General features: G+C 48.3%; 1 protein-coding gene across 1 annotated transcript in view; it reads left to right on the top strand.

Moving 5' to 3' along the window:
• SUSD5 (sushi domain containing 5) overlaps window positions 1-19927 on the top strand; it is a 49376-nt gene extending 29449 nt beyond the window's left edge. The window contains exon 5 of the mRNA XM_042903393.1: window positions 18280-19927. Within this exon, the coding sequence (XP_042759327.1) occupies window positions 18280-19571 (1292 nt within the window). The 3' untranslated portion in view covers window positions 19572-19927. The remainder of the gene's footprint in view (window positions 1-18279) is intronic.
• Window positions 19928-25079: the final 5152 nt, after the last annotated feature.

The following is a 25079-nucleotide window of genomic DNA, read 5'->3' as shown; positions in this document are numbered from 1 at the left end:
AACACAGCAGCACTGTCCCTGCGGTCTGCCAGCGGACCTTTGGCTTGTCATTTGCAAGCTGTACCGCCACGATTGTTCTCATCCGGGTCGTCTGGGTCACACGCGAGCGTCTCCCTGCTGGTTCCTAGGAGTGGAATTGCCTTCCGGGGGTTAGCGTGTGTTCGGTGTCGGTGGATGCTGCTGCAGAATTTTCTAGAGTGTTCTGACCAGTTCACTCTCTGGACTAGCTATGTCTAAGAGCCCTCATTGTTCAGCCTCCTCACCAACCCTCAGGACTGTGACATTTTTACCTTTGCCAACCTAGGGACTGCTCTGCGGTCACTTGCTTGTAGTATTTATTTCTCTGGTTGAGCACTTACCACATGTTCAGCAGGCATTAGCATTTCCTCTGTAAAATGCCTATCCGAGCCTTTCTGCCCATTTTTCTAATTGATTCAAATTATTTACCTCATGTAGGATTTCTCTCTTACATAAAACTGTCTTGTAAGTTTTTTTTTATGTTTATTTATTCTTGAGAGAGAGAGTGTGAGTGGGGAAGGGTCAGAGAGAGAGGGAGACACAGAATCGGAAGCAGGCTCCAGGCCCCGAGCTGTCAGCACAGAGCCCGACGCGGGGCTCAAACCCACGAATGGCGGGATCGTGACCCGAGCTGAAGTCGGACGCTCAACTGACAGACTGAGCCACCCAGGTGCCCCACATAAAGCTTTCTTAAGTGTGTTGCAAACATTTTCTCTCATTCCGTGGCTTATCTTTTTCCTCTTGGAGTATCTTGTAACGAATGAGATTGTTTAAAATTCCCTATTTCACTACTTCTCAAACTCTCTGTGCACCATTGAAAATTCTTTTCTAGTATTGGCAGACTGATGCTTTAGCACAAAGTATAGTGAAAGCCAAGTAATATAAAGCTAACCTAAAGCCCCAAATACAATACTGGTTTTTTTTTTTTTTATATATAAATAGACATAAAATCCCCCTTCCAAATTGTTATGACAGCTTCTAAAAACGTGCTCTCCAGGTATCTACTCGCCTTGGTGCAGACTAGTAACAAGAAATTGCAGACTAGTAACAAAAAGCCCTGTGGGGGTGATCTTTCAGGCCTTGGCTCATCCTGGCGACTTCGCTGTTGTTTGGTGGCAGGCAGGAGCCTCCCTGCCGGTTCTGATCATTCACCTGCTGGAGGAAACCAGGCCTGAGGCCCCGGCTTCCTGTTTGTAGACTGCGGCACCCCAGAGTAGAGCCCACCCCCCGAGACTGTTCCCAGAGCGGAGCCGGCTTCATTTCTGGTGAGGCTCCGGCCTTGGAGCCTGACCGGCTCGGGAGCCACGCCCACCCGCCCCCGGGCGGGGCTGTTTACCGGGCTCCAGTGGAGTGAGAACTAAATGCAGGTTTTGTGTGTGTGCTGCCGTGTTTATTTTCGCACAGCAAGGCAGACTTGTTAGAGCTTTCAGCTGTGGGGCGGGAATTCTGGTTTCTATCCCTGGCTGAGTATACAGACTCTTACAGTATTCGTTGCCCTGTAGATTTAACGTTCAAACTAGCCGTGTCATTATAAGGGGCGTGTGTGTGTGTGTGTGTGTGTGTGTGTGTGTGTGTGTGTGTGTGTTACGAGAATATCCTCACCAGGGATTCCACTCCCTTTGGCACATGGAGGTTTATAGTGAACGTCCATCTTTTGGCGAGAGAACTGCTTCCAGTTGGGGAAAAGTCGTCTTGGGAGAGGGGCCGCTCGGGGGCTGGACCCCGATGGGTTTGGAATACGGCTCTGCCTGCTGTGGGCCGAGGGGCCACTTCACATCCCTTCGCTTGGCCCGGCCCAGGTGCTCTGTGTGTGCACTTGAGCCAGCCTGTCCCAGCACTAAAGGGAACTCTACGAACCCGGTGCCTCAAGGGAGTCCCAAGCAGCAGATGATGCGGTGGAAGGGGAAGCTGGAAACCAGGTGAAATTTTGGAGGCCGTGTGTGTGTGTTTCCAGACGGCAGAAGCGCTCAGCGATGCGAGAGGCTGCAGAGAGCAAGTAAATGAAAGCTGAAGCGGGTGCCTTGGCTTCGCGGCACCAGGAGGCTCGGCTGCCCTCGTGGTCTCAGTGTGAATGTGGGGAGTGCGACGCTCCTGGGCCATGTTGCCGCGAGCACAGGAGTGAGGCGGGGTGAGGAAGAGGTGGGGGCAGACGAGTCATCCTAAAAGCTCTCCTGCTGCCTGCTCGCCACCAGAACGAGGCAGAGACACAGGGCAGGGCCGGGGGAGGATCGGGGGACCAGAGAGACTGTGAGGGTTTATTTCGTTTGCGTGCTCACTTTGTCATTTTAAGGCGGGAGAAACTTCAGTCTGTGTAAATGAGGCTGGAAAAGCTCGGAAGAGAAGGGGAGACTGAACTGTTTTCTTGACTTCCCCGCGTCTTAATTCGCTCATAGGAAAACACGGACACCCGCATGGGGTTCCTGCCGCTGCACCACTTAGAGCAGGACCTGCGAGATGAATGGAATCTCACGGAATGTTCTTTCCCCTTCACCTTCATGCTGATCCAAGAGAGCACTCAGGCCCCCTCACTTACGGGATCTGAGGGGCTTTGCGCATGACTCTGGCTCCCTGCCCGCTTCCTTGTATGTTATTGACTCTAGCCCCTATTCCACCGAGTAACCAGAGGCATCCTGGGACTTACAACTGTCCGTTCCTTGTGAGAAGCTAGTCTTTGCCAGCAGGTGTCTCGGGTTCTGGAGAGCGGAGGTCGCACTTAAAACAGCCTGGGGCTCTGACGAGTTTGCTGTCTGACATTCTGGAGGCTTAGGAGGTCAAGGCTAGTGGGAAGGCTATTCCATTCACAGCTGGCCTTGTATAGACACCTGAAAACTGGCGGGATGTCTTGGGTCACATTGTCTACACATAGAGCCTGTGCAGATGCGTGTGATTTATCAACGGAGGAAAGTGGGCAGGGAGGCAGGAGACGTGAGGGGCTGATCGATGTGACCCCGGCAGCCCTCTCCCTTTGCCTGACCTCACGAACTGTGCCACAGGGTCGGTCCCACTGGAAGCGAGGAGGCCAGCTCCGAGTTCCTCTGTATCCACCCGGCATTGGCTGCTGGGCTGGGTGACGTGCTGTGTGGGGGGCACCGAGGCCGGTTCTCGTTCCCCCGAGGGCAGTTGTCCAGAGAAGGGCCTGTCTGTGAACCATTAGCTGCCAGCGCTCACAGCAGCCGGGGGATGGGTGCACCGGCCTGGGAAAGGGGACGTGGTTGGGGACATCAACAGCCCCCACGACTGCAGTGGAGAACGTAGCTGTTTATTAAGCCATCAGTTCTGGAGAGCAGCAGTGGTTTTGGTTTTGCTTGAAATCCGTTAACAGGGTGGGGACTGGCTGGAAAAGCTTGTGTCACCATGAGAAAGGATGAACCCACAGGGGCGTTTACACCCGGGCGGGGGTGCAGGACGTGCCTCGCTCGCCTGCTGCCTGGGTTGTGCATTCACTGCAGGTAAGATCGAGCCTCAGTGGCGGCAGTGAGGTCTCTCGCTTACGCACCGTGACTTTGTCCTTGACCGTGAACTTACATGGGCGAGGGCTGACTTAACTGCCGCCTTTCCTTCTGTGAGCCGGTGTCTGTCTAGCTTTGGTTCCTAGAGGCCAGGTCTGGATCTGGCCATTCAGCTTCCCGTTCTCCTGTCCAAAGCCACACATCTTCTTGGTTCCTGTTCCCAGCTGGGCAGCAGGAAATACCTGTCATACCTCTCTGATGTCCTCAGTGTCTAACCGGCTGTGGCCCTAATTACTGAGAAATCCTGAGGCTTTGGCCCCTGAGTGTGTATGCAGCAGGCTTCCACGCTGGGGTTGCTTTTCCTTGGGCATCTTCTGATGCCAAGTTCACAGTCACCTTCAAGGCTGTGTTTTGTCTCTGGTCGTCTGTATTCTGAAAACCGTCGGGCCTCCCAGCCCCCCAAGAGGCCACCCCCGGCCACACGAGCCCAGTGATGGTGCCCACACAGTCTCACTTGTGTCTTTCCCTTGGCATGCTGCCCCTCCCCTACTCGCTGTCCTGGCCTCACATTGCCTTCAACACCTCCGTTCTCTCCTGACTTTAGCACGCAGGGGTCCTGTGGCCTCCACCCTGGGCTCCAGGCCAGGCCGTTTATCCCATCTTTGTGGTCGGGGTGGGAGAGGACAGCTACTGCAAAGTAGCATAGGGCAGATGACCCGGAAGTGAAAGACTCGGAGACTCTCCCTCTGTCAGTTGCCCCTTGTTGGCCCTTTGAAACTTGCCCGGACAAAAGGCATCACCAAGTGTTAAGACAGGCTCAGAAAATCCTTTAAGACTTTCCACTCTTAGGGGCGCCTGGGTGGCTCAGTCGGTTGAGCGTCTGATGTCGGCTCAGGTCATGATCTCACGGCTTGTGGGTTCGAGCCCCACGTCGGGCTCTGCGCTGACAGCTCAGAGCCTGGAGCCTGCTTCGGATTCTATGTCTCCCTCTCTCTCTGCTCCTTCCCTGTTCACGCTCTGTCTCTCCCTCTCTCTCAAAAATAAATAAACATTAAAAAAAATTAAAAAAAAAAAAAAAAAAAAAAAGACTTTCCACCCCAAGCTCCTTGGGATATGTTTACGCTTTGTGGTCTGGAATATCAGGAAAGTGAGTGACACCCATTTTGACCTCACCCCACCCGCCCCACCTCCTCTGAGTCCAACAACAAATAGCTTCTCTCCTTCCCTTCCCTGGCCGGCCACAGCTGTGGAAACAAGACATTCCCCACGTAGCACTCATAAAACCCAACGCTCGCTCTGGGCCGTCTCTGTCTTTTTTGTCTTTTTTGTTTTTGCTCCTTTTTTCCCAGCAACTCGGTTGAGGTCCAACTGGCATCCAACAAACTGTGCCCACCCGAGCTACGAAAGCCTCTGACTTGTCACGGGTTTCTACACCCATGGCACCACGACCACCCACGACAGCGAACGTTTCCGTGAGAGGAGTCTTACACATCTTATGTCACTGAATCCGCAGAAATCTGAGGGTAGAAGTGGTTAGCGCCAATTAACAGATGGGAAAACTGAGGCACGCAAAAGGTCAGCGACTCTTCTGTGTCACGCAGCCAGAAAGCAGCAGAGCCAGGATGTGAAAGCAGGCAGGTCTCCTTCCAACACCTGTCTGGTCTTTGGGCTTCCTCCACAGGCCTCTGAAGCTCAGGGAGCGAGAGAAACAGGGTGGCACCGGGCCCTGCGCGCTGGCTCTTCTCCCGCCATGTTCCTTGGCTCTTTTATCGCCTTTCGAAAGCCTTCCTTTTGTTTTCTTAGACTAACTCCAGTTTCTGTTTGTCTCCGTTTTTTGGATTTCACTTCCTTCCTAGAATAAAGCAGGAGTCTGCAACTGAATTTAGAATTTCCTTGTCAATATTGCCATATTTGTTCAGAAGTTCATTGAACCAGTGGTTATTTCTGGCTTGTCTGGTTGTCTTTTTCGGAATTACTATTTTTAACGACCGTGTAGCCAAGATGAGAGAAAAAAAGAAGGAATGTGTGGGCTTCTGGAAATGCAACGACTTGAAAAGAGGTGGAGAGCAGCAGGCCCGGGGGGAGCCTCCGGGTTCTGGGCCGTGACCCCCTGCACTTCAGGGTAGATGCAGGCAGGACACAAGCAAGCCTTCTCCTTCTACTCCTGGGTTCTCTGGATCTTCCAGTTTCCTAAAGCAACAGTGAAATGTAAACACCCGGGGAATGATCTGGCTTTTTCCGGTGAAGTTTACATTTTCTGGACTTTCTGGTCCACTCAGGGGAGCCCAGGTTGTATTAGCACAGGTTTGAGGGGGAGCGTGGGAGAGGGGAGAGGGCAAGGAGGATGGCTGCATCCTTGATGATTGAGGAGAGTGTAGACACAGGAAAGCAGAGGGGACGTGAGCGAACGAGCCGCTCAACAGGCACGGCACTGGACTTTCCCAGCTTAAAGGCAGAACCGAATTTTTGGTTGAAATGCAATGAATAACAAACTTTACTCTTACTCATGAGGAGAAAAGCAGGCTTGGGATACTTTCCCAGGGGTAGCCTCTTGGTAAACGGTCAGTGCCCTTGTCTTCACTTGAGGTTCGGGAGAACGGTGACGTGGTGAAAACGTGTTTCTGAGCCGGGACCTTGACCTGAGAACCTAGGGAGACAGGGAGCACTTGGTTCAAGGCCCCAGGCTGCTGCCCAGGGATGCTCTAGGCTCAGGGGCTCTGGAAGCGGACCCTTCACACACACACACTGCTCACACTGACCATAAGGGCCCAGGCCAGGGGAGGCCCGCTCACGGCCACAGTGGACTGGCCTTTCCCAAACCCTCAGCTCTACCATTATACATTAGGCCACTGTTGCCTGCAGGACGAGGGGCGGGGGAAGAAAACACGACTCATGTACTGCCCACACTCCGGGTGCCTTTTGACTTCATGGCATATTTAAGCTCGTGGGGTGGGTTATACGGGAGAGGGAATTTAGCAGCCGTCGATCATGCCCAGTACTGGAACTAAGAGGTCCTTTACTATTCTTTGCTGCCATCACGAATCAGATAATGCCATTCGACGGACTTCTGGGCTGAATCGAGCTTCATCAAAAGGGTTTCTACCGCTCACGAATTCACCTCTTAACCCACTCATTTGTTTATTCAACAAATGTTTATGGAGTGCAAGCACCACGCTGTGTGCAGGGTACGCAAAGGCAAAGTTCCTTGTTCTCAGAGGCCCCAGGCTGGGAGGGGCCGGCCGGACCTGCTGTGCAGTGAGACCAGGGAGGTGTGCCCAGCGCACAGACCGAGACTGCTCCCATAGTTTCCATGCGTAACCGTGATTCCCAAATGAGACCGTTTGGGGTTTAAGTCTCAAGCACCAGCAAGGTATGCATTGGAGCTACCCAGCGTCCATAAGGATGAGAAGTGTCTCCAAGATATCCTTAGCCAATCCCCATTCATAAATACCTCTCACCTTGCCAATGAGAGCCCATTTCTAATACGTATCGTGGTCGTTACGAGGCCACTAATTTTACCAGTGGCCATTTCAGATATTCAGGACACTAATTAGCATTGCCGTGGCTTTGGGCAAGGCACAGATAATAGACGTACTTGTAGTAGGCACACATCTAGAGGGCGAGTGTCCCGATGAGAATGCTAATTGTCCGCCCCTGGACTGTGAATTCTTTTTCTTTTTCTAATTTTTTTGTAATGTTCCTATTTATTTTTGAGACAGAGAGAGACAGAGCATGAGCAGGGGAGGGGCGGAGAGAGGGGGAGACACAGAATCCGAAGCGGGCTCCAGGCTCCGAGCTGTCAGCACAGAGCCCGATGCGGGGCTCGAACTCACGGAGTATGAGATCGTGACCTGAGCTGAAGTCGGACACTCAACTGACTGAGCCACCCAGGTGGCCCTGGACTGTGAATTCTTAATTGGAATGTCAGCAGCAGCTGGTTTACAGCTTAATGTAAGTGACACATGCATAAGGTCACACAGTATTTGCTTGAAATCTCTTCAAAGTACAAACATCCTAAGAAGAATGAATGCCTACTGTAGTTGTACATTAACGATGTGTAACATTGTTGAATTGCTCCCAACGTCACCTTCCAGTCATTGCCTTCCTAAGACTTCCATGACCAGGAACTATGTTTTCCCTGTTTAAACTTTATTTCTGTGGAAGCATAAAGGATGCCCTCTTGTGTATGGCTTCTTTTGTCCAACATGTGCCTGGGAGGCACATCTGTGTTGTTCGTTGAAGCTACAGTTCGTTCTTTTTCTTTGTTGTGGAATATTCCATTCTACTGTAGATGAACGTTTTTGTTGTCTCAGGTGTGAGAACTCCGGGAGCCCCAGATCCTTACCAATAGTTGGTATTGTCCGTCTTCTTAATTGTTAGCATTCCGATGTGTAGGTCGTACTGTCACTTAATTTTAATTCCCCCTATTGTTAATGGTGTTGAGCGCCTTATCATATGTTTATTGGCCATTTGAATATCTCATTTCTGAAGTGCCTATCCATTTCTGTCACTCATTTTTCTACTGGGTTGTCCATTTATTTCATATTGATGTGTAGGAGTTCTCTATAGGATTCTGATACCCGAACTTTCGAGGTATATTATATATGTTGCAAATGTCTTCTACTAGGTAAGTTAGCTTTTCACTTTCTTCATAGTATCTTTGATGAATAGAATTTTAATGTAGGGTATATTATTAATCCTTTCCTTTAAAAAAAAAAACTGTGATGGAGGGACGCCTGGGTGGCTCAGTTAGTTAAGTGTCTGACTTCAGCTCAGGTTATGATCTCAAAGTTTATGAGTTCAAGCCCCTTGTCAGGCTCCATGCTGACACCTCAGAACCTGGAGGCTGCTTCGGATTCTGTGTCTCCCTCTCTCTCTGCCCCGGCCCTGCTTGTGCTCTCTCTGTCTCTCAAAAATAAATAAATAAACATTTTTTAAAATAATAAAAAATAGAAAAATTATGGTGGGAAACACAGAACACAAAATTCACCATCTTAGCCATAAATATATTCACATCGTTGTCAAACAGGTCTCCAGAACATTTTTCTCTTGCAAAACCAAAATTCTATACCCACTGAATAACAACTACCTTCTCCCACCTCCCCCCAGCCCCTGGAAATCACCATTTTACTTTCCGTTTCTGTGAATTTGACTACTCTAGGTACCTCATATAAGTGGAATTGGATAGTATTTGTCTTTTTGTGACAGGCTTATTTCACTTAGCACAATGTCCTCAAAGTTCATCTGTGTTTTAGCATGTGATGGTAATCTTTTCCTTTTTTCCTCAGTTTTTATATATTTTAAAAATCGGGTTAAGGAAGTTTCCTTACATTCCTAAATCCTAGGGGTTTTTATCCTATTGACTTCCGTCAGTTGCTTTTCTGAAACTCCTTTTTTCAAATAAACCAATCATGAATTCCTGGGATTAAACGTAACGTGGTGTGATGTGCTGTCCTTTTAATATAACGCCTCCAGGTTTCCATGTGTCAACATTGTGTTTATGATTTTTGCATCTATGTTTAGTGAGAATGGTCTGCAATACTACTTTCTCGTCATGTCCTTGCCAGGTTTTGTTCCCAAGGTTACACCAGATGTATAAAATCAGTCGGGAAGTATTTCCTCTTTTTCTGTCCTCTGGAAGAGTTTGTGTAAGATTGGAATTAGCCTCCTTTATAAATATTTGATAGAATTCATTGACAAAGCCGGCTGTGCCAAGTTTTCTGTGTAGTGAGATTCAATTGCATTAATAGTTAATGGCATATAAAATTTTTCTCCCTCTTCTCGTGGCACTTTTGGTGAGCTTCTTCCAGGATTTTGTCTATTTCATCAGGATTTTTTGTTTTGGGAGAGACTGGTTGGCTCAGTTGGAGGAACATGCAACTCTTGATCTTGGAGTCATGAGTTAGAGCCCCATGTTAGGTGTAGATTACAAGAAAGAGGGACGCCTGGGTGGCTTGGTCGGTTAAGCGTCCGACTTCGGCTCAGGTCATGATCTCACGGTCCATGAGTTTGAGCCCCGCGTCGGGCTCTGTGCTGACAGCTCAGAGCCTGGAGCCTGTTTCAGATTCTGTGTCTCCCTCTCTCTCTGCCCCTCCCCTGTTCATGCTCTGTCTCTCTCTGTCTCAAAAATAAGCATTTATTTAAAAAAAAGAGATTACAAGAAAGAAGGAGAGAAAGAAAGAAGGAAAGAAAAAAAGAGGGAGGGAGGAACGAAGGAAGGAAAAACTTTTTAAAAAGTTAAAATTTTTTTAAAAATATTTTTTTTATTTTGGGGGCATAAATTTATCATAATCTTGTTACTGTCTTTTCTAGTATCTGAAAGATCTATGGTGATGCTTTTTTTTATTCCTGATATTAAAAAAAAAATTTTTAATGTTTACTTATTTTTGAGAGAGAAAGAGAACGGGACTGGGAGAGGGAGACACAGAATCCGAAGCAGGCTCCAGGCTCTGAGCTGTCAGCACAGAGCCTGACATGGGGCTCAAACCCATGAACCGAAAGATCATGACCTGAGCCAAAATCAGACGCTCAACTGACTGAGCCACTCAGGTGCCCCTATTCCTGATGCTTTAATTTGTGTTCTTTCTAAGAGTTTCTTAAGTACTCTTGCTAGGGACTTCGATGTTTTGAGCTATTAATCAGCAGTTTTTTTCCAAGAACTAACTTTTGGCTACATTGACCCTTTATCGTATGTTTGGTTTTTATTTTATTAATTTCTGCTTTTTAAAAAATCTCCTTCCTTTATTTTCTTTGTGTTTAACTTACTCTTCCTTTCCTAGGCTTCTGAGATCAATGTGATTTTCAGCCTTTCTTCTTTTCTAAAATAGGTATTTAAAGCTATCACTTCTCCAGTTAGCCCAGTGTTTGCTGCTTCCTACAAGATTTGACATGTCATTTTTCATTATTCAGTTAGAATATTTTCTAATATCTATTGTAATTTATCCTTTAACCCATGATTTATTTGGAAATATTTTGCTTAATTTCCATACATATGGGAATTTTCTAGTAATCTTTTGTCTAATTTCACTATGGCTAGAGAACATATATATGACTTAATCCTTTCAAGTCAGTTGACATTTCATTTATGATCAATTTTGTCAAAGTATTCTGTGTATCTGAAAAGAATGTGTATTCTACAGTTTTTAGATATGATCTGTATATGTCAAATAGGCCAAATTTATTAGACAAGCATGTTTTTCAGATATGTATTCTTAGCTTTTTGTCTGCTTACTCTAATTGTTACTGATAGAGATATTTAAAACCTCTCTCTATGATCATGGATTACGGATTTCTTTTTTTAGTTCACATATTTTGAAGTGCATTTATTTATTTTGAGAGAGAGAGTACTCGAGCAGGAGAGGGGCAGAGAGAGAGAGAGAGAGAGAGAGAATCCCAAGTGCGCTCTGCACCGTCAGTACGGAGCCTGACACAGGGCTGGAACTTACGAACCGTGAGAACTGGCCCTGAGCCAAAATCAAGAGTCGGATGCTTAACCGACTAACCCGCCCAAGCTCACCTTGTTCACTTATTTTAGACTCATATGCTTTGAGTTTCCGTTAAGTACGCACAGATTTAAAAATTAATGTCTTCCTGGTACATTGAAACATCTCTCTTTACGAAATGAGCCTCCTTCTCTCTAGTATTGTTTTTTGGCTTAAAGTCTTCTTTGCCGGTTAGTCTTTCTATGTGTAATTTTTTTTCATTCTTTTTTTTTACTTTCAACTTTCCTGCACAGTTATATTTATTTTTAAAATTTTTTCCCGTAAAGTTATATTTAAAGTATGTCTCTTATAAGCATCAGACAACCAATTGGAGCATTAATCCGTTTACATTTAAACATCAATAATTTGGGTTTAAAATTACTGTCTCTATTTGTTTTCTCTGTGTTCTAGCTGTTTTTTTGTTCTTTATCCTCTGCTTTCCTGTGTTCTTTTGGAAGGATTAAGCATTTTAAAAATTATTATATTCACTCCATCTATTACATTCTAACACATTCTCTTTTTTTTTTTAATTTAATTTTTTAAGTAATCTCTACCCCCAGCGTGGGGCTTGAACTCACAACCCTGAGGTCAGAGTTGCATGCTCTACAGAGTGAGCCAGCCAGGAGCTCCTCTAACACATTTACTCTTTTTTTTGGTGGTTACTCACAAATTCTTGACTTATCAAAGGGTGATACCATTTCCTGAACAATTTAAATACCTTCAAATATTTTGACTCCAATTACCTCCTCCCAATTTCTATGCAGTTGCCACACGTTTCAAATAATAATTGTGTGTGTGTGTGTGTGTGTGTGTGTGTGTGTGTGTGTACTCGTTTTATGCAGTCAGTATTCACTTAGATTCGTCCCCCACCTCATATTCACCTGCTTCAGTGTTCTTTCCTGCCTACATCATGGGGCTTTCAGTGCAGAGGCTTTCCGCGAGGATATTTTCACAAAGTAAGAAGTCCAGGTTGGCAGTTCTAACTTTCTTCTGACACTTTAAAGGTATCGCAGGGTCGGGGCACCTGGGTGTCTCAGTCGGTTAAGAGTGCAACTCTTGGTTTCCGCTCAGGTTCTGATCTCACGGTCCATGAGTTTGAGCCCTGCGTTGGGCTCTGTGCTGGCAGCAAGGGCCTGCTTGGATTCTCTCTCTCTCCACCTCTCTCTCTGCCCCTCCCCTGCACATGCTTTCTCTCTCAAAATAAATAAAATAAATAAAATTTTTTTGAGGTATCACAGTGTCTTCTGGCTTTCACTTTTTTTTTTTTTTTTGGAAAAGTCGCTCTCAGTCATATGGTTGCTCTTTTGAAGGTTATGTGTCTCCTTTCACTTGTTGCTGTTAAATTATTTTCGCCTCGGTTTTTAGCAGTTTTAATTGGTGTGCTTCCCGTAATGGTCTATGCGTTTTTTCTGCCTGTGGTTTGCATTGACTCTTGAGTACGTATCTTCCTGTTATTTTTCTCAGCTTTGTAAAATTTCTCAGGGTATTCTGTTCCTTGAAGTTTCTGTTTTTTCGTTCTGTGTTACATTGGTTCTCAATTTGATTCCTGAAGTTTAAAATCACTCTTTTCATATAACATCCTGTTATCACCTCCCCTTGGAACTTTCGTTTAATTGCACCCACTTTCTTCTTCCTTTTTTTTTTTTTTTTTGAGCTTATTTATTTATTTTTGAGAGAGACAGAGACAGTGTGAGCAGGGGAGGGGCAGAGAGAGAGGGAGAGAGAAAGAATCCCAATCAGGGGATTGGACTCGGGGCTCGAACTCACAAAACCGCTCTGATCATGACCGGAGCCAAAACCAAGAGCTTGACCGACGGAGCCACCCAGGTGCTCCCGTGCCCACTTTCTTCTTAAGTTCTGTAGTGTGAGGCTGTTGCTAGGAATTTGTTCTATTCTGTGAATTCTTTCTTCTAAGTTAGGTTTTTTGCCTTTTACGTGCATCTTCCTTTCATCTGAAGAGGGAATGGTAGCTAGAAGGGGGTGTAATTTTACTTTATCTGTTTGCTTTAAAGTATCTGGGCTCTGCTTTCTTTCCAGAAAGGTTACGTGTCCCATGTGAAGCTCTGCTTCACCTGCACAAGGCAGGTGCTGGTGTTTTGGATTCCAGAACCACCCGCCCTGCAGGTTACTGGTCTGTTTCCACCCACTTTGCTTCTGTCTGGGATTCGTTGACTCCTCGGTACGGTTGTGAAGGGTGAGGGTGGCTTGGGAGTGGAATCATGCTCCCTTCTTGACTCTTCTCCAGAATTTTCCGTTTCTCCTCCGGTAACTGGTTTTTGAAGTTTGCTGCAGAATATAATGTCCCTTTCCGTGCATGGTGGTTGTTTGTAAGAACTTTTTCTTGGTGTTTCGTGTTTTTTCCTCATTAGAAAAAATTCATATTCAGCAAGCCTAGTTTGTGTGTGTGTGTGTGTGTGTGTGTGTGTGTGTGTACTCATGTTGAAGGTGTAGGGTAGAGAAAATGCGTGATGTGGGTTCAGCTGGACCACTTGGATGTTGTCAAGTGTGGCATGTAATCCACTCTAAGGATAAGGAAATGTTTGCTTATGCCCCGGCGACATATTTAGCCGTTTGGAGTGTGAGGGGTAAGGTAGAAGGAAGAGAAGGTTGAACGGAGGGAGAGCCGTCAGAAGGGGCGAGGACAAAGAAGCACCCCAGACTGCAGCTGAGGGCGACGGAATCGGGGTTGGGGGAGAAAAGAAGGGAGGAAGCCAGAGCAGAGGTTACGGGGACTCGTCAAGGCCACAGATAGATACTCTGAAGTTCTGGAAGGTTCTGAGTCTCCCTCACTCACACTTCTTTTTAGCTGTCGCCTATTTGGGCCGAGTTCAGTTTGCCCGAGGCCACATGAGTCGGCGTCCTCTGGGTTGTAGGGCGATGGCCGTCTGGACCACGAGAGAGACCCCTGTGCTGCTGGCCGCCCTCACGCCGGCCCCCGGCCAGCTTCCACTGTGACACCGCTCTGCAAACGTGGGTCCCGTTGGCCAAGTTGCACCCAACGGTCAGTGAGCTCTGGTCGATGAGCTGAGAGAAAACACAGGGTCAGAATTTAACCAGCACCGACAGGAGTTCCACGGAAGGAAACAGGACCACGTGTGGGCTCTCTGCGGGTTGGCATCTCAGGGCTGCAGTGAGGCAACAAAGAAACGCTCCTTGGTAAAATAACGTGTGGTGAGAGGCCTTCCACTTAAGATTGCGCGCGAGGTAATAGTCTGCGATTTCAGGTGGGGCAAAGCTTCTGGAGGAAAAATGGTCTTGGAGAGACCTGCTTCCTGCCTTTCCCCATCGTGAAAGGGGGCTGTGTTCTGAGAACACAGCCATATTTATCCTCAACGGCAGCACCTCTGGGAGACAACTGGCATATGGGTATTGTTTTGCAAACATGCTAATTCTGTCTGCAATGCCATAAAATACATCCTATTTTTTTTTTTAATAAAAAACAAGTTGGATGCAGCCGAGTTGAGGCAGAAATGACCTGTCGGATGTGTGAAATGCCAAGTTTCTTTGCGCGAAGACTAAATTTTGTGGAGAGGGGTTACCTCCCTGTGTCAACGTGAGTCTACCGGCAGCGGGGAGGGAGTTCTGTTAGGGTCCCCTTTTACATTATAGGGCGGGGGCACCAAGGAAAGGCTGGGAAGAGAAGAGATGTTCTCATGGGCCTGGCTGTGGGCTCATTTGCTCACCTGCGTGTGAAGGGTGTGTGTGTGTGTGTGTGTGTGTGTGTGTGTGTGTGTTGCCCTCCCATGTGGATGTCAGTGTATTCAAGTAGTGTTCCAATGATGGCACCTTTCAGAGCTGATAGAAGAAACCATCGTTATGTGTAATGCATTCCTCATAAATCGGAAATGAGCCCACAGTCCCCTTGGGTTTCAGCACTGTGTTCTTGGAACTAGATCTCCGCTCTGAGCAGTGATGAGGCAAAGATCAGGAGGATCTTGGGATCCGAGTAGATTTTCCTTCCTGTTTCTCCCAGTGCCATGGGTCCACTCGTTCAAGAATACCCATAAGAATACCTCTAATGGGCGGGGCGCTGTTCTGCTCTGCTGACACAGTGCCTGGGACCCTGCCCTCGAGCAGCTCGTGGCCAGTGTGTCAGTTTTTTCTGCATAATGAACCACCCCCCAAAACATAATGGCTTAGTCAACACTCATTTACCTGGTGGCGATTTCCTGTGTAAACAGTTTGGGCTGGGCTTAGCTGGCTCATTCTTCTGGTCTTGGCTAGGCTCACTCGGGGGGATGTGGCCAGCCCCCCGGGTTGACTGGTGTAGTAGGATGGCCTCAGCTGGTGCCGGTCATCTCTCCCCCACATGGCCTCTCATCCCTCAGTAGGCTCCCTGGGCTTGTTCACATGGCAGCTGACAAGCTTCAGAGAAAGACGGGGGCGGGGGGGGGGGGGGGGGGGGGCGGGTGGGAAGAGAGTGAGCATGCAAGGCTTTCACTGTTTTCTGTGGGTCAAAGCAAGTGACAGGCCAGTCCCAATTCGAGAGCTGGAAAGAGAGTCACCACTTCTGGAAGCAGGAGCTCCACAATCACATTGCAAAAGGACTCGGGGCGGGAAAGAGCGGTGTGGCCATTTTCGTGATCTCCCTCCCTCAGCCAGTCGGTGCACACACGTTCACGCGATATAACTGCATTATCTTAAGGTCAAAGATTTAAGTCATGGGCGTCTTAAATGTCCAGCTGGTTTGGGTAGATTTTAGAGAAATGTTTTGTCACAGTAGGTTTTTTTTCGTTTTGTTCTGTTTTTAAGGCAAAAATGGTACTTCAGTGCAAAACCTAGTGTTTATTTGGCAGGACGGATGAGAATTTGCGCGTACAAAAGGTTTGCAACTCAACCCGGCAGGTCTCAAGACCGTGGAATTCTGACACCAGCTGGGTGTCATACAATTTAATTCAGTGCTGACGTCAGCTACTCGGTAGTGAAGGGCTCAGTCCCGCAAGGCTGCCTCCACTTGAGACGCCAAGCCTAAGTCCTGGGCCTCTTGTACTTCTGACCAACCGGCTGTAAATTGGGGATTCTCACAACTGTCTCCTCAAGCTCAGTAATTTGCTAGAAGGGCTCACAGAACTCAGGGAAGCACTTTACTTACATTTACCGATTTATTATAAGAGGATATTATAAAGAATACAGATGAACAACCAGATGTAGAGGTATACAGGGCAAGGTCTGGGAGGATCCCAGGCACAGGAGCTCCTGTCCCCGTGAAGTCAGGGGGAGCTACCCTCCCAGCACATTGGATGCAGTCACCAACCTAGAAGCTCTTCGAACCCGGTAGTTCAGGGGTTTTATGGAGGGTTCATTACTTAGGCATGATTGATTCAATCATGGCCGTTAGTGATTAACTCCATCTTTTAGTCCCCTTCCCCCTCCTCAGAGGTCAGAGGCCGGGGCCGAGAGTGCCAACCCTCTAATCACTTGGTTGGTTCCTCTGGCAACCAGCCGCATCTGGAAGCCATCTAGGGGTCACCTCATTAGCATAAATTCAGGTATGGCCAAGAGGACTGTGTTATGAATAACAAAAAATGTCCCTCTCACTCCTATTGCTCGGAAATCCCAAGGCTTTTAGGAGCTCATGCTAGGAACTAAACATCTATGTCTTACTATATCCCAACGTCATAGGGAGCCTTTCTGTTGTAATAATGAAGTATGGCTTCCAGTAGGACTTGACTTTCAAAAACCATTGTGAATGGGGAAAGCCCCATGGGCTGCCCTCTTCTGAGGACACGGCTTCTTGAGCCTTCTTGACCTGCTGTCCCTACATTCTGCTCTCCTAACTGTGGGGCCCTTTGTTCATTCTTACTCAGCTCATTTAGAGTATTTCACAGCGTAATCTCAAGAAGTCTTACAAAGAGCAAGTCCGCGTTTTAAAAGATACATTTTTATGTAAACATAACATACATACAAATCCTAAGGGAACAGATCAATTAATTTTCAGAAAATAAAGAAACTAGCTATCACACAGGTCAAGAAGTGGGTTGCCGTATCCGCAAAGCCCTGCTGTCCCCAGACTCAGTAATTACTGCTTCTATCTACCAACCTGACTTTTAACACCATAGATTAGCTTTGCTTATTTTTGACCTTTATGCAAGTAGGATCACACAGAGTGTATTCTTTTGTGTCTGGCTTCTTTTGCGCAACATGCTGGCTGTGAGATTCATCTGTGTCCTTGTCAGAAGCAATGGCTTGTTCATTTCATTGATGTACAGATTTTCCTCGTACAGATATGCAGTGATTTACATCGGTTCTGCCGTGAATGGACATTTGGATTATTTCCAGGTTTTGGTTATTATGAGCATTCATGTGCATGTCTGTTGGGGCCCAAACACTAGATATCATCAGTTAACACTAGATACTGTCCGTCTGCTTAATTTTAGCCATTCTGGTGCTATGTAATGGCATATTTTTATGGCTGTAATTAGCATTTCTCTGTTACTAATGAGGTTGACCATCTTTACACATGCTTAATGACTACTTAGACAGATGTCTTTTTTGTGATATACCAACTCAAGTATCTTGCCAACTTCTCTATGGTTTGTCTGCCTACTTAGTATTGATTTGTAGGCGTTCTTTATCAATTCTGGACGTGAATCTTTTGGAGATGATATGTGTTGCAAATATCTTCAAGTCTGTGGCTTTCTTTTTAACTGTCTTCATGGTAGCTTTTGATAAACAGAAGTCCCTAAAGTTAATATAACCCAATTATCTGTCCTTGTGCCAATACCAGAGTCTTACAAAGTATTTCAGTTTAATAGTAAATCTTGAAATTTTGCACATTTCAAGGAATCTTCTTGGTTCTCTGCATTTCCAGAAATTTCAGCATCAGCTTGTCCGAGTCTGAGATTTTCATTAGGGTTGTATCAAATCTATGTCGCTCAATTTGGACAGAGTTGACAGCTTATCAGTCTTGAGCCTTCTGTTGCATGATCATGGTATATCCATTTATTCAGGTCTTCTTTAATGTTGCTCAGTGGTATTTTGTACCATTCCTTGTACAAACCTCACACATCTTTTGTTAGCCTTATTCCTAGGTGTTGGATTCTTTTTAGTGCTATGGCAAATGGTGTCTTTTAAAATGTTTGTTTCTGTACATTGCTGGTATACAGAAATACAATTGATATGTTCCACTGACTATGGACCCTGTGTCCTTGATAACCCGTATATTAATTGTAACAGTTTGCATGTAGATTCTTTGGGTTTGTCATCTGGGAAGGCTTGGCATCTGTGGAGGACAGTGTTATTCCATCTGTCCCAGGCCTTATACTCTCTAGTCCTTGGGTTCTACACCACCAGCTCCAGGACCTGATGGAGTTTTTCCTTCTCCTTTCCAGATGATGCTGAGGCACATATTGACTATGAAGATAATTTCCCTGATGACAGATCTGTGTCACTCAGAGAGCTCATGGAGAACTCCCGGACGGAGGCAGAAGAGGACAGAGGTCCAGGAGAGGCCTCTGAGGAGGCTCCACGGCAGGACCGTCTGGTCTCCGTTTCTGTGGGGAAAGACAACATAGCCCAGGATGCGGCCTCTGTGCCAACTACAGGCTTGTCCGTCGTTGGGAGCAGCGTCCCCACAGACCTGCCGGGATCCCGACTGAGCCGCAAGTACTTGTTCTGGCTTCCCGCGGAGCCCTTCCACAAGCCTGAGGGGGAAAAGGGGACGGATGATGACACCAAAAAGCAGTTTCTGGCTAGGGACAACCATGGTAGCATCACACCGGCTCCAGGCGAACCTGACGCCAAGACGGCCGATAGCAGCACGGATGGGCACTCAGGGACGTTTGTGGGCAGGACTGACGGCAAGACAGGGGACCCGATGGTGAGCAGCAGCGATGAGTCCTGGTTAGATGGCTACCCTGTGACCGACGGGGCTTGGAGGAAGACGGGGGCAGAAGAGGAGGACGGGGACAAGGGAGGTGGGTCAGTAGGGCCGGAAGAGAGGGTTCTAGTTGTTCCCAACCAGCCCACTCCTGTCGAAGTTAAGAAGCCTGGAGGTACCACGCTCACACCGAGTGAGGACGTGACCCGCGGTTCAGTTCTTCTGTCTCAAACGCTAGATGTGGAAGCTTTGGCTCTCGGACCGATAAATGTGTCTGAAACGGAGAGTCCCAGCGAGGGAGATGGTGACTTGCCCAGGTACCAGTCAACTGTTCCTCGGAAGTTTGCCACAGAGAAGTCTCCCGTGGCCACCCTCCCCTATGAACTTGCCAGCTCTGCCTCGGAGACGGCAACAACTGCTGCCCAGCAAAGGCCGGATCCCAGTCCCTCGACTGTCATGGCAGCCACCCAGACTCCAGTGGAAACCATCGCTCCTGAGGTCCGGGATAGCTTCCCCTACCTGCTGTCCGAGGACTTCTTGGGACAGGAAAGCCCTGGCCCACGTGCAAGTGACGAGCTTCTCCCAACCGTGGAACCGTGTGTAGGGGATGGGTGTCCCGGCCTCGGCAGGGGCCCTGTCATTGCCACCATCGTCACCGTCCTGTGTCTGCTGCTGCTCCTGGCGGGCGTGGGGGCGGTGTGGGGCCACCGTAAGTGCCAGCACAAGAGCTCTGTGTACAAGCTGAACGTGGGCCAGCGGCAGGCTCAGCACTACCACCAGCAGATTGAGATGGAGAAGGTCTAGCCTCCTTCAGTGCGGGCTCCCCCGAAGCCACTTGGGAGGAAAATGAACCGTGCCACGTCTCGCCGATAAACACGGATGATCCACTAGACCACGAAACAGGTGGCGCCGGGCTCATCCTTCTTGTGCTCGGGTCTTTGTTCTACAGGCCAAGAAGTGTCTCTGGGGGCACCTGGTAGGACAAGAAGGCCTGGGTGGCATCATCACACACATCAACATCTCCCTAACCAACTGCCCCGGAATGTGCTGCGCTAATCCCAGACCTGTGCTCGGGCCCTGATTCCCATGTGAGGTCAAAAGTCATCTCCCACTCCATCATGCTATTGCCTTCTTTCCCTTTTTTACAAAAAAAAAGACTCCACAACCTGAAATGTTTAGAAAAAGTGTGATAACCTGACATTTGAGAACAGTGTTATTTAGGAGATAGATATTTAATTGTTGGGGGTGGGATATAGAAAAATAATAGGCTACTTCCTTTTAACGTTGTGACATTGTGGGGGCAAATGAGCCAGGAACCGGGGCGTAGTCTAGAAGCTTTGAGGTTTCTTTTTAGCTGTTTGTTGAATTTGGAGAGAATTCAGGACTGATGTTTCATTGGGGGTGAGGGGAGTTGAAAAGTAATGAATGAGACACGCCATCCACTTCTGTCCCCTCCGTTCTGTAGGACAGACCATTGTTTTTTTTTGAAAACAAGGTCATCTTTGTACCGGTAAGCACGATTTCCTCTCGGATGCAGTGGCCTTGTTGTTCTTGACCAGTCTGTGCCTAAGAATACCATAGAGTTTTTTGTTGAACTAACAAAGCTCAGTTCTTGGTTTCCTCTCTTAGAATTCGCCATTTTTCCGAACTCCAGCAAGAGGGAATGACACGGGAGGAAAGTAATCTTTTAAGAGGGCCGAGGGCTTAGGATACCAAAGTACAGGGATGCGGAGGAATTAAAAAGGAATATGAAATTCACCGTGCTGACGTCTTCTGTACTCTGTCGTGGCAGTTGGGAGCTCCATGGAAACAGCACGAGTCCGGGATGGACTCCTCCTGGCTATGGAGCACCCCATCTCATGGTGTCTAGATCACCTTACGACGGTTCGGCAGGTACCGTGTCCAACAGAGGCTCTCAGAGCGAGGTCCTCAGACAGGCAGTATCAGCTCCCAAGCGGAAACCCTGGGGGCGGGGCTCAGCTCGCTGTGTTTAGTTAAGGAGCCCCCCAGGCGATCCTAAAGCGCAGTCACGTTGGAGAACCATTGCTTTAGACTATAAATTGCGAGCTTGAGCCAGCTGAAGGCCCAGAGGCCCAGAAGATGAGTAGCGCCCGTGGCTTGCCTTGCGCGGAAGGTGGCATCGCCACGCGCACCTGTGGCAGCATTCGAAGCCGCTGCTACGCCGTCGCCAGTGGTCTCCGATATGTTGGCCCAGAGACGAAACACATTATGCTTTTATAGTATGAGTCACCTTCTTAGGAATAGTTTTCAGTGGTTAAAAAAAAAAAAAAAAAAAAAAAAGTGACGAAGGCCTTACGTTGATTTTAAGACCCTAATTGAGGGGTTTTACGTGCAATGAAATCCTGATCTCCTTTACGATGGAAGAATTGGTGGTGGTGTTTTGCACACGCACGTGTGGAAAATTCGCACACCATGTTTTCCACCCCGCCACCTGTTTGCTTTGGAAAAATGCACCTGGGTGCATGCTTTGGAAAAATAAGTATCTATAGAGGCAATGTGGCAAAGTCAAAGACCCTAGTCACCATCACTGGGTAAAATGAAGGCCTGAAGGTACCGAATGGAATACCTACATGTCAGATAGAATCTAGAATAGGACCGAAATACTTTCTGCATGTGTAGCCAAAGCAAAACACCACAGAATAAAAGCCAGAGACTGTATGTATTTATAAATTAGATTCTCTTCTAATCTATTACAAGATAACGTTTCTATTTTTAACTATGTAAAATAACCTCCATCTCAACATTGGGATCGTGTTATTCAACTATCATTATGTCATAACCCAAGAACACTGACTGAATATCAACCCAGAAATGGGGAATGTTAATATGAATGTATTAATAAATTTATTACAGATACATTAATACATGTCAATGTATTATTCTGTAGATGTGAACTACATGAAAACAAACCCAACGCATGAGTTTTTACGTTTTTAGTGACTTACTGTCATCTAAATTAATGTCATAGGATCTAAAAATGCATGTAGAAAGGGAATGATTAAAACATTGTGTACCTAAATTTTATGTCATGATTCGTGTTTGGGACTGGTAAACATTTAATGTTCATGAAAACTGAGGTTGGGTGGTTTATTAACACAAAGTTTCCGGGATCTTTAAAATAAATACTTTCCCCAAACAGTTGCTAAATGTATTTTATATCTGAGTTACATCATGATGGTTTAAAAAAAAAAACACAAAAGATTCTCTAGGGGCCTCTGGGTTCAGGAACCGACTCTTGATTTCAGCTCAGGTCATGATCTCACAGTTGGTGAGATTGAGCCCCATGTTGGGCTCTGTGTAGACAGTGTGGAACCTGCTTGGGATTCCAGAGGAATCCTAGAATTCTCTCTCTTTCTCTCTCTCTCTCTCTTGCTCTCCTCTCAAAAGAAATACACTTTTTTTTAAAGAAAAAGATTTAAAAAATTTTTTTAATAAAAAAAAACTGGGGGGGGTGCCTGGGGGGCTCAGTCAGTTAAGCATCTGACTCTTGATTTTCGTTCAAGTCATGATCTCACAGTCCGTGGGTTCGAGCCCCGCATCAATCTAATAGCGCAGAGCCTGCTTCGATCCACTGTCTCCTTCTCTCTGCCCCTCCCCTGCACTCACTCTCTCGCTCTCTCAAAAAAACCAAACATTAAAAAAAAAAAATCTTTGTTTTCAATGACTTTCCAAGTTCTTTTTTTTTTTTAATTTTTTTTAACGTTTATTTATTTTTGAGACAGAGAGAGATAGAGCATGAACGGGGGAGGGTCAGAGAGAGAGGGAGACACAGAATCTGAAACAGGCTCCAGGCTCTGAGCTGTCAGCACAGAGCCCGACGCGGGGCACGAACCCACGAACTGCGAGATCGTGACCTGAGCTGAGGTCGGACGCTTAGCCGACTGAGCCACCCAGACGCCCCCCAAGTTCTAATTTCCTGTAAGTACGAGTGAGATGATACACACCCCCCTGGCCGAGGGAGGGGAGGGGAGAAACAGTATTTCTCGTTTGGCCTGCTGAGTGCCCCCTTAAAGGAAGGTTAAAACTGATCTTATTTGTATTTGTTGGCCAAATTGCTTGCTTGCTTCCTTCTTATCCTTGTCTTATAAAATGGGGCATCAGTATCTTACCCTGTCAGCTCAAGAGAGTCGCGAGCCAACTCATTCATTCAACAAGCCACCAAAGCCAGATATCTGGGGGGGAGGGGGAGGCGTCTGGGGGCAGCCGGAGGGGCTGGGGGAGCCTGCCCCAGGGGAGAGGCGCCCTACTGTGGCACAAACCACAGCCAGTCCTGACTCTTTACGGGGACAGGAGCCGGTCGGTCAAGGCGATGCTGAACTCTCACGGTGTCGTCCCTCTCGGGGAGCCGCTAAGAGGAGGAGGACAGGGATGGGGTGGGGAACCGCCTTGCCCCTGACTGCGGGCACAGGAAGTCCTCTGCACAAAACCTTTGGCTGAGGCTTATTTGAGGCTCCTTTCCCTTTCTCCCCCGCCCTTGTATACAGCCTAAAGTCTCCACACTAGGTCATTCAAGCCTGGAGTCACCAGAAAAAAGAAGTCGCTGTTCGGGGCGATGGCAGATGATCAAGAGTGCAGACAGCTGTGATGAAGGATTAGTTGTGGGTTTTCCTCGGGGCCTCGCTACAAACTGCGTTGCAGTCCCATGTGCAAACACTATTAAATGAGAATGTTTTCTCTGGCACCAACCCACCTTTCCCCCCCAGTTTCAGTATTGAATTAAAAAAAAAAAAAAAAAGACCCAAAACACCCAAACTAAAGTAGCTTAGGTTTACAGCTCACATTTAAAACTTAAAAACATGATTTCCACAAATGTTGGCAGAAACCGGCCGCCGTTGACTCCACCGGCAGTCGTAATAAAAAAACCCTTTCCCACTGACAACCTAACAGATCATTTTCTGTTTGCCACGGAGTTGGGCTCAATAAAATGCTTGTGCTCTTAAAACTCCCTTGGTGAGAACTCCGAAAAGCAACATTTCCTGAGGCGGCCTTCGTGGCCAACGTACCTGATCCCAGGGGTGAGCCCAGCAGGCCTGTGGCAGCCGTTGGAAAGGCTCAAAACTCAGAGGCACCAACAACTTGGCATGTTGGTGTGTGAGGGGCTGCAATCAGGCGCCTTTAAACCCGAGTCCGCACAAGCCTCCCCTCGGCCCTCCGCTGCTCGTGTGGAGTCTGAACGTTCGCGGGGGCCTGGGTGGGTGGCCTCTAGACCCTTCCCGGCGGGGGCCCCCTCCCGGGGTGGACCGGCCAGAGGAGACTCCCCAGAACAACCGCTGGGCCCCGTGCAGGTGGGTCAGAGGACAAGCAAGGCCGGGCCCGGAAACTCCCACAAGCTTCCAGATGTGTTTGTTGTTTCACAAGACAGGCCCAATCACGCTGAACCCCTCAAGTCTCAATCCAGGAGTCTTCTAGGCTCTTGCAAGAAACGCTGTCAGGGAGGTGCTGGGTTGAGGTCGCTGAGTAGAGCCTGCCTACTGGGTTTCACGGTAGGTGTGGAGGAATCAGCCCGCCTCCTCCTGGTTTTTTGTCTGTTTGCTTTAACATTGGTTTGGTTTCCTTTGAAATGAAGACGTGAGTTACTCAGCCCCACCGCCTGCGATCCATCCATCCATCCGATCGGTCGGTCGATGGAGCAACGTGCGGTGTGGACCGGACAGTGTGGACCAACTGCTCCCGGGGCTTCTTCCTCAGGGGGTTTGCGAGGATGGGGGAGCACGGGGGCTTTTCGGTCCCCCGGAAAGAGGGGCCAAGTTCAGGGAGCGAGCGCGGACCCCTCCCGCCGCCACCGCTCAACCCTGTGCGCAACACCATCCTCCACCAAGAGCTCGCCCGGCTCAGCGGGGCAGGACCAGATGGAAGCTGTGCAGGGCGCGCAGAGGTGAGGGGGATCCCACCGCCGGGCCCGGCCTGTCCGGCGCCGCTGTCCTTGGCTGCTCTCGCCCGCTGGGAGGGACAGCTGCGGCCAGGCTCGCTGGGGAGTTCAACGGCCACCAGGTGTGCCCTCTCCGCCGGCCCAGGCCTCCTGGGGCGGGGCGTCCACTGCCTGGATCCCTCCCGGGAGTCCTGCCCTAGGACCGTCCTCTCCACCGGCTTCCACGGGAAGGAAGTCTGTCCGGTTGGGTTGGGGTGGGGGGCGGCGAGGCGAGGCGGAGGACCCGCGGAGGACCGGCCTCGTGGCTGGGGGCCCTGGTGGGGGCTGCTGGGGACCCGCGTGCCGCCAATCACCCTGACTCCTTGGCCCCGCGGTCCCCGGGAGCGCAGGCTCTGTAGGCCAAGTCCGGCCAGAGAGAGCCG

This window comes from Panthera leo, chromosome C2 (genome assembly GCF_018350215.1).
Source record: "Panthera leo isolate Ple1 chromosome C2, P.leo_Ple1_pat1.1, whole genome shotgun sequence".
NCBI classification, from domain to species: Eukaryota; Metazoa; Chordata; class Mammalia; order Carnivora; family Felidae; genus Panthera; species Panthera leo.
This window is presented reverse-complemented; position numbering and strand designations above follow the sequence as displayed.